Here is a 10,295-nt window from a genome sequence, read left to right as displayed (position 1 = left end):
TCGTCTTTATTAACCCAGTCGGCACAGAATAGTAGGATGTGGTACATTGCATCCCTGTGATAATAATAAAGTATGGCAGTAAGCAAGCATAATCATTAACGATTTTATTATTTCATGCATATCCTTTATAGTCTTTAACATTTATCTGTTTTTAGTTGTATGCTTAATGAATCAAGAAAGCGAGAGAGAGAGAGAATGAGAGAGAGAGAATGAGAGAGAGAGAGAGAGAGAGAGAGAGAGAGAGAGAGTGTTAAGTCCACTCAATACAAACTAGGTCATTTTGGGACTAACATATGGTTCAATTTTTATATCACTAATTCGCTTGCGTGTACATTTCTTTAGCAGTGGGAGGAAACCCAAGGTTGGACAGGCGACCCTACTCCTTGTCACGTACAACCGGGGAATCAAAACCAACCATTTGACTCGATGAGAGACCTTATGATACAACGCGAACACGCTGATCATTCGGTCATCCAGCCCCCCCCTGTAATGAATCAAACTAATAAACTGTTCGATATGTGTTTAATACAACCATATTATTACAAGAATAAGACAGGGGTAAAAGATTTATATGGCGCATCTGAATTTTTGTGTGACCAAATTAATGCATGGTAGGTAAAAGGCTGACCAACTCTGTCCAGTTAGCTTAATTTAACTAAACATAATTTACTGCATCAAACCCCCCCCCCCCCCCCCCCAAAATATTATCCATCCAATTTCAATATTCAGAAATTGTATAAATACAATAGTGCAGTTTACTTGTGACATTGTGAGATGTAACAAAATATAGATCTAAACAGTATTTTAATTTTTATTTCCATACATCAAAAAATGACTTGTTAAATTTGAGATCTGTCATTTGTAAAGTAGACCTGCCATTAAGGCCACAGTATATTTGGCAATGGTACAATTAGAAAGACCTGGTCTCAAAATAGACACTTGGTAGACTAGGTTAGACCAGCATCTTTTGCCATACTATAAAAGGTTGTTTCTTTATCATTTATTAACTTGTCTGGTTGATCAAATTCTTTTATTAAACCATTATCCAGTACCATGACTCTGAATTAAAGTAAATTTAAAGAGATATAAAACAATGTGCTTACTAGTGGTAGAGGGGTGGGGGGTTGGGGGTGCAGAAATTTACAAATGACTTAATTGAGTTTGTAAATAAGATCGCTGATAGTAAAATCAAGCCAGCTTGGTTACAAATCAATTCCTCTTGCCAACTAAGGCTCATTTTATCACCACAGAGTACAGTCCTCTAACAGTTACGGTACCTGATGGGTTTAACAATTCCTTCATCTTATGAAGATTTACTATTATTAGGACCAGCTGATTTTTCAATATAACACATAGGATCGAAATGTACAATTGATTCCTACCCCTTTAGGTTTGTGATTTAGTTCGCTCAAATATTACATTCAACCACGTAATGTGCAAATGCCATGACAAAAGAATTAATTTCGCACAAAATAACAACAATTGTCCTTGTCAGCACAGCTAATGAGAATGTATCATCTTCTTTGAGTGGCATTTAGCAATTGACACACGTAATAAACACAAAAACATAATATGGAACACAATTATTATCTTAATTAAAGCGACGTTACATTGAGGGTTCTCTAAATGGTATCTCAAGCAGAAAACCCTCAATGTAACATCGCTTTAATTAAGATAGTAAATGTATTACATATTATGTTTTTGTGTTTATTGAGAATGTATAATTTCATTATCTAATTTCCAACTGAACTGTTAAATAAGGACAGAGGCAGATCCAGAGTGAAGGGGTTTGGGGGGTGGAGATCTCTGGTCAACCCAGATATACGTCAAAATGATAATAGAGACCACATATTTCTCAAAAGAATACATTGTCTCAGGAACCTGGTAAATCCCCTTCTGCAAAAATTCCTTCTTGATCCGCCCCTGAAGGAGAGAGAGTAATATCACTGACCTGTCATAATCCATGATAGTATTTAATCTATGAGCTATCGTTAATACTGTACAATCTTTAAATTCTGTTCTTATTGTCTGTTGAATGAGGTCATCGGTTTCCATATCAACAGCTGCTGTAGCTTCATCTAAAACTAATATCTTAGTTTTACGTAAAAGAGTTCTGGCTAAGCACACCAACTGGCGCTGACCAACACTGAGAAAAAAAACAAAATAATGAAAAATGTTTTGAATAATAAAAATAAAATGTTTTCACTTCAAATGTGTCCTATATTTCATAGTAAATCAGAAATGCCCTCGTCAGACCGGGGTGGCGTCCTTACTGCACTGAAGCGACTGTACGTCTACCAGAAAATGCACAAGGTCGCCGGCAATCGTAAAAACAATACAAGAAAATGCACAAGGTCGCCGGCAATCGTAAAAACAATACAAGAAAATGTCCCAAAAAATTACAAACTTGAAAAGAGACGTGTTCCTACAGCTTTCCAGGTCAGATCGCAGACCTTGGCGTTTGTTTTGAACATGCTTAAAACAAACGCTGTGACTCAACGATCATTGGCGACCACAGCACGATATCTGGCATTTCCACCACGCTTTGACCACGCATATGGCGATCTTGACGCACTCGGCGACCATTTTCCGTCGCCATAGTGTCACACAGTAAGGACGCCACCCGGGTCTGACGAGGGTAAAAGTAACAAACTTGTAAAGAATGTATTGGAACTGTGGAGCTGGTTTAATGCAGAAGGTGTTGATATATAATTGCTGCCCAAAACGAGTCCTGGATTAAATTTGTTGCTTGGGAATTACAAACTTTGAAATATTTTAAAGATTATTTCCCTTTTCACTCCAGAGCAACAGTGGTTCAGTCACTGGCTCACTAACTAGAACGTCCCGGAATCGATACCAGTGTTGGTCGAGTTCCTCAGGATTTTTCGTTGTGGTATGTACTTATCATTGGTGCAGGACGGAGAGCCTGGCAAAGAACAACGTCTAGTGGTTCAGATAGGACAAAAACCGTGATCTCGGGTACATACTGACATGCATGTGAAAGAACCCTTGACAGTTGGAATTTAAAATAAGACTAGGTTGTAGTACTACGGTGCATTATAACACACTACATGTTGTATACCTGTCTTTGTTAGTGACATTAAACCTAAATTTCATTTCTTTTTAACCCCAAACTGCCTAACTGAGAACCAACCTTGTCTACACTGTTCTAGAGATTCGCCCATCCACTCACGGTATTTTCAGTAAGGAGTTATTTCATCGCAGTCTGGGGAGTTACAATCTTATTTATTTAAACTTTGGGTCACTGATTTTATAGCGGCCAAATTAACCCCACTTATCTTGTGACACAGATTTTGTTATGACCCTTACCTGAGATTTTGCCCTCCTTCTCCAACTTCATACTCTAATTTACCTGGGACTTCTGAGACAAATTTACTTAAATTAGCATGTTCTAACGCCTCCCATAGATCACTCTCTTTATAAACATTAAACGGATCAAGATTCATCTTCATACTACCAGAAAATAGAACTGGATCCTGAAATATAGAAGAAACCATGAAAATAGAACTGGACCCTGAAATATATATATATATATATATATATATATACAGAGAGAGAGAGAGAGAGAGAGAGAGATGGGGTTCAACGTCCACTCGCCACAGACTAGGTCATTTTGGGACTAACATATGGTTCAATTTTATTTCAATAGTTCGTTTGCGCGTAGGGGTCTTTAGCAGTGGGAGGAAACCACAAAACCCACAATGTTGGACAGGCGACCCTACTCCTTGCCACGTACAACTGGGGAATCGAAACCCCGCCAGTTGACTCAATGACAGACTGTATGATACAGAGCGTGCGTGCTAACTATTCGGCCATCCAACCCCCCTTGAAATATAGAAGACTACCATTAACATAATCTGGCTAAACTGATACTCCCATTCCACATGGTCTACTCTTAATTAATGCACAATGCCAAGTTTCATTTTTATCACATTTGAATTGATAGAGCCTTTTTTTTAAGAGGGTCACCCCAACAAATAAAAGAGAGAGAGAGAGAGAGAGAGAGAGAGAGAGAGAGAGGAGGGGAGGAATGGGGTTTCACCCCCACTGACAAAAACTAGGTAATTTCTGGACTAGCATAATTAACAATAATTCAATTACAAGCAGTTTGAGGTACCAGGTGATTGTACTCCTTGTCAAGTATATGCTTAGGGAATTAAACTATGCAAATGACTCGATGACAGAATTTATGATCTAAACACATGCATTAAGATGACCTGACCACCACCTAGAAGGAGAAAAAGATTACCAAGGTATGGAACCAGTTTCTGGTTCAAAATGAACCACATCTACAATGAAATTATCAATACAAGTACATCCAATCAAAATATATTTCAAATGTGAAATTAATACAAATTTAATGTAAACTTCAAATGGCTATAATTTCTGCTGGAGCACTAGCCTATGGTTTCAGATATCTCTACATTTTAAAACTCACCTGAGGTAATACAGTAATACTAGATCTGAGATCATGAAGTCCGATATCAGCGACATGTTGTCCGTCTATAATAATTTTACCGGACACAGCTTCTATTAATCGGAATAATACAATAGATAAAGATGTTTTACCAGCTCCTGTTCTACCAACAATACCAATCTATAGACAGAAAAGAGAAAGAGAGAAATGGGGTTTAACATCCACTTGACACAATCTAGGTTATTTTGGAACTAACACATGGTTCAATTTTATTACAATAATTCGCTTGCGCGTAGGGGTTTTTAGCAGTGGGAGGAAACTGGGGGACCCTGAGAAAACCCACGAGGTTGGATAGGCGACCCTACTTCTTGTCACGTACAACCAGGGAATCGAAACCATGCCAGTTGACTCAATGACAGACCTTATGATACAAAATTAAAACAATTATAGAGGATTACCATCCCTTGTTTATTATTGCAGAGTTTGAGGATACTGAATATAATAAACCAGTGATTGTTGTCCCATATAACTGTGTTACTTTTTATTAATAAGTTCGCATGCAGGTATTGAAACATGAAATGGAGTTTAACGTCCTACTGTTCTGCTCCGAACTGGGCTTATGAAAACGGATATTGAAACATACAACCGCCAAATGAAATTTCATAAAGATTGAATGGTGGCACATTTTAAAGAGGAGTTGATGACAATATATGGCCACTTTGACATGCAGGTCTAGAGAGAGAGAGAGAAATGGGGTTTAATGTCCACTTGACACAAACTAGGTCATTTCGGGACTAACGTATGGTTTAATTTTATTTCTATAATTCGCTTGCGCGTAGGGGTCTTTAGCGGTGGGAGGAAACCGGAGGACCCGGAGAAAACCCTCGAGGTTGGACAGGCGACCCTACTCCTTGTCACGTGACATGCAGGTCTAAATAAAAAGACCGGCTGGTACAGAGGGAGTCTGGCATTGTTTTAACAATAATTATAAATATAAAAATTGGGTCTAGCACCAGTGAAAATTTTTTTTTATTATGTTGGAATAAAAACTCCACCAAAGATGGAACATGAAATTATATTTTTTACCTTTTCACCAGATTTAACTTCACAGTTGATGCCCTTTAACACGAGATCCAAACCGGGTCTGTATCTAGTTGTTAAATTCTCAAATATAATATTACCACTATCTGGCCAGCCTCTTGGTGGTTTACGAAATGGTATATTCCATGCAGCCTAAACAATATATTCATATATATTAGAGCAAATAAAGATAGGATGGTATATTCTACACAGCGTAAACAATATATTTATAAATATTAGAGCAAATAGCAAATAAAGATACAATGGTATATTCCATACAGCCTAAACAATATATTTATAAACGTTAGGACCAGTGATGAGATTTCAAAATTTTAGTCGTCGGACATTTTCTTCCCGAAAATAAAGGGACAATTCAAACCACAATTCAGAATCATGTATCAACAAAATGTTCAAATTCATACGTAATAGAAAAAAAACAGGTGCACCTTGTTATTTTTCATATTTAATTCCCGTACGGTATTCAAATTTATGTCAATAATATTCCTACAAAATTACTTGACATCGTAATACCATAGAATGAAAGCATTCAGACTACTGCCCATCCGTACCGGTTCCAAATTCCCCCCAAATTACCGTATTTTTCGGGTCATAAGTCGATACATTTTTCATCAAAGTCCGGCATTCGTCTTATACTCAGTTTCGATTTATATACGGAAGGTAAAAAAACTGACATCCCGAAATTTATTTGACCGTAAACTGCAGTAAACGTCGCTCTAATACAACGAGCGAGTGACACCAACTGCTAAAAAATCCCATTAGACTCTAAGCACGCGCTACCGACTAAAACAACTACCGTAACTACTTACGTTATTCCAATCGAAATATTCGTCAACATTTCTTAGCGTGTTTATTTATTTATTTAAAAACATAAACCCCATTCAAAAATAGATCATAAATCCGACAATTTATGATTCCACGTGTCTCGCGAGATTTCTACTTTCATTTTGAGTGTGTGTGAAATAGCTTTATTTAACTTCGGCTTCCACTGAAGAAATATCACAGTCAGGTTATCGGACACAATGTATATTGATTCGGGGTGTTATATACTATTAGGATATGTGACATAAATGACTAATGTCTACGGCCGACATCAAGGAGATTAAAACGTGAGACAATGGAGAAATCACAGGTTAATCACGTGGATTAAGTTTATTGGATTGATATATAGTTCGACAAAGAGAAGCAATGACATCTGTTCAGGATTGAATTGATGAATTGTCCGACAAAGAATTAAGTCAGCCAATCAAGGCAGATTAAGTAGTTAATCAAGGTGGGTGTATAGACGGTATAAAACGATGAATACATTGATCACTTAATTACCTAATCAATGCAGCCTATTATCAACGATAATCGGGTTGAGTGGTAGTTATACACTCAGTACACTATATCAATTTTCGAATTTTGAATATTATTTACCATGTCTTGATGTCCGATTCGGCATATTTCTGGTCGAACATTTTTGGACGTTTGGAAAAATAGCGTCGGACATGTCCGGAATATACAGGCAAAATCCCATCACTGGTTAGGACTTATAGTAAATAAATATAGGATGGTATATTCTACACAGCCTAAATAATATATTTATAAACATTAGAACTTATAGTAAATAAACATAGGATGATTAGGATTTGCTTTGTATATAAAGACTTTCAGTAATTTAAAGCCATTTGGATTTTTTTTTAAATTCTAACTGGCAGGGGTCCTTTTACACACTAATGAGTACACAGGACTTTCTTTTTTTGTCCCATACAAATACTAGACACTTTTCCTTGTGAGGTGTTTTGACAATGTGTACACAGGACTTTCATTTTTTGTCCCATACAAACACTTTTTCTTGGGAGAACTTTCAACACGTTAAAACAAGACTAGAAAACCCTGAGAAATTTAATCAGTCTACACCTGGATCAAAACGTAACCCACTGATTAGCGAGTCTGTCCCATATTAATTGAGCCACTGTGGCCCCCATTACATATATATAAACAATAAACTTACTTCTGTTGGTGTTTCTGAATATTCTTTTACTCTTTCTACTGATACGATGTTAGTTTCTAAATCACTTGTCATTCTCACCATCCAGTTTAATGTCATCGTTATCTACAAAAACATTTATAATACATATTATATCTACAAATATTGCATACTTTTATTATAGCCGATATTGCTCTGATTAGCGTGAAATAGTGATGGGTGTCATGCATAAGCCAGTGAATGCTCAATATTTCTAAAAACACCAAATACAAACCTTTATCTATTTAGAAAGTCTCTCTCTCTCAAACAATCTTTTAGGAAATGAAATGAAATGGGGTTTAACGTCCTACTGTTCTGCTCCGACTGGGCTAATGAAGACAGGCATATGCCATACAGTGTGCTATGAGGGAAATTTTGCTTGGGCAGCGGCACTATGGCCTACTCTTGTCAATGTATAAACAGAACCTCGTTTTTTTGTCTCATCCGAATGACTAGACAGCTATTGTTGTCAGGTCCTCCGTCCTGCACCACTGACAAGGGAAACCATGCCGGAAAATCCCGATGAACTTTCTGGGCCAATGCAGGGATCGAACATGCGACCTCCAGGCTAGCGAGCCAGTGTCTTACCCACTTAGCCACCAATATTTTAGAAGAGAGAGAGAAAGAGAGAGAAATGGGGTTTAACGTCCACTAGACACAAACTAGGTCATTTCAGGATTAACATATGGTTCAATTTTATTTCAATAATTTGCTTGCGAGTAGGGGTCTTTAGCAGTGGGAGGAAACCAGAGAACCTGGAGAAAAACCCACGAGGTTGGACAGGTGACCCTACTCCTTGCCACGTACAACGGGGGATTCGAAACCACGCCAGTTGACTCAATAACAGACCTTATGATACAGCGCGCACATGCTAACCATTCGGCCATCCAACCCACCAATGTTTTATGAATTATACTATACTACTGTACCTGTAAAGCATATGTTATAGATAGACCAACCAAACCACCTTCTAAATCTGTAGCTAATACAGCAAATATAGCTGCGGCTAATACAATAATATTACCTAGAAACTCCAGACGAAATCCTAGCCATCTGTAATCAATAACAAATAATTATTCAAAGCTAATTTTTAAATTCTAGAATTAAAATCAGGCCCTACCTTGGTCCTTTAATCATACTCATGTTTTTGTCAATCTGATTAAAACACAGATCCTATTTCGTTTCATTTTGTTTTTATAGTTCAAAATTTCGTTTTACTTGTCTTTACTACATAGGATCTAGAAGAGTTGTTATATAACCTGCGTTCTAAATGATGTGAAGGATTAGCCAATGAAAGGGTCTGTTACGGCATATTTTTGGCATGAGGTGCACGGAACTGTGGGTAACCAACTAGAACTAGAAACATCAACGCTGATTGATTAATCAAATGTCTGACGTCATAGGGTCAAAAGCCACTTGTATGACCTCTGACACGACCTTCCACTAAAACTGGTCAGATCTTCATGTAATACAGGCCATCGAAAGTATAATGAAACAAAATATAGATTTGTATTTTAATTAGATAGATGTTTTTGTTTGATATTTGCTTTTTTTCTCTCCAATCAATCTTATTCTTCTATGCATGGGACCGCACTGTGTCCATTGTATTCTTGGAAGCTATTTCACAAGAGTTAAAACTTGTATTAGGACTTGAATGGAAGCCGAAGTGGTTCAGTGAGTAAGAAGCTGGCTTACTAACCAGGATATCCAGAGATACTCCAAGATTTTCAAGCGTGCCCCCCCCCCCTTGTCAGTCATGCAGGATGGAGGGCGTGGCAAGGAACAGTGTCTAGTTCTTTGCACAGGATGAAGAACCATGATCCTGTGTACACATTGGTGTGCACATTAAATTTCCTTCATAGCACATTGCATGGCATATGCTTGTTTTCATTAGCTCAGTTGCTACAGAAAAGTAGAATGTTAAACCACATTTCTTTTCATTTCAGGACTTCAATGAAATGGCCGCATCCTTCAATTTAAGTTTACTGGAATAAGATCCCAGTATGTTTTGAAATACTAATAAAATTAGCTGTGAAATACTAACATAATTAGCTTTGAAATACTCACATAATCAGCTGTGAAATACTAACATAATAAGCTGTTTAGCTGTGAAATACTGAATTAGCTGTGAAATACTAGCTGTGAAATACTCACATAATCAGCTGTGAAATACTAACATAATAAGCTGTTTAGCTGTGAAATACTGAATTAGATGTGAAATACTAACAGAATTAGCTGTGAAATACTAACAGAATTAACTGTGAAATACTAACAAAATTAACTGTGAAATACTAACAGAATTAGCTGTGAAATACTAACAAAATTAGCTGTGAACTACTAACAGAATTGGCTGAAAAATACTAACAGAATTATCTGTGAAATACATAAAAAGATCACTAACCTATTTGCACAATTGGCTGAGAAATATATAACCAGATTTCTATCCACACGTGATTGTGATTCCTCTATAAATCTCTCAGAAGCACCATAGGCTCGAATTGAAGAAGCTCCTGTTATTGTTTCACTGAAGTGGGTATAGATAGGTGATCGTGTTGTAGATTCAATTCGCTTTAACTGTCTTGATGTTCGAATATAAAATCTCTGAAACAACAATCCAGAATATCACTGTAAACTTGATATCAGTGACTTCAGAACAAAACACTTTTATAAATGGAAATATACGACACAAACAGATGTAAGTTGTCATTTTATGTACATAACATTTATTAGTTAGTTGAAATTGTTAGT

The 10,295-nt window shown here is 36.9% G+C and overlaps 1 protein-coding gene across 1 annotated transcript in view; it reads right to left on the bottom strand.

The window, feature by feature from the left end:
- Positions 1-693: 693 nt before the first annotated feature.
- The window catches only part of LOC130010334 (multidrug resistance-associated protein 1-like), a 37,632-nt gene continuing 28,030 nt past the window's right edge, over positions 694-10,295 (bottom strand). Inside the window, exons 22-29 of the mRNA XM_050560464.2 lie at positions 9,949-10,148; positions 8,477-8,600; positions 7,533-7,634; positions 5,525-5,671; positions 4,460-4,618; positions 3,331-3,497; positions 1,952-2,146; positions 694-1,059 (exon numbers count right to left, since the gene is read on the bottom strand). Coding sequence (XP_050416421.2) covers positions 948-1,059; positions 1,952-2,146; positions 3,331-3,497; positions 4,460-4,618; positions 5,525-5,671; positions 7,533-7,634; positions 8,477-8,600; positions 9,949-10,148 — 1,206 coding nt within the window. The 3' untranslated portion in view covers positions 694-947. The remainder of the gene's footprint in view (positions 1,060-1,951; positions 2,147-3,330; positions 3,498-4,459; positions 4,619-5,524; positions 5,672-7,532; positions 7,635-8,476; positions 8,601-9,948; positions 10,149-10,295) is intronic.

The sequence above is a fragment of the Patella vulgata genome, chromosome 8 (assembly GCF_932274485.2).
Source record: "Patella vulgata chromosome 8, xgPatVulg1.2, whole genome shotgun sequence".
Classification (NCBI taxonomy): Eukaryota; Metazoa; Mollusca; class Gastropoda; family Patellidae; genus Patella; species Patella vulgata.
This window is presented reverse-complemented; position numbering and strand designations above follow the sequence as displayed.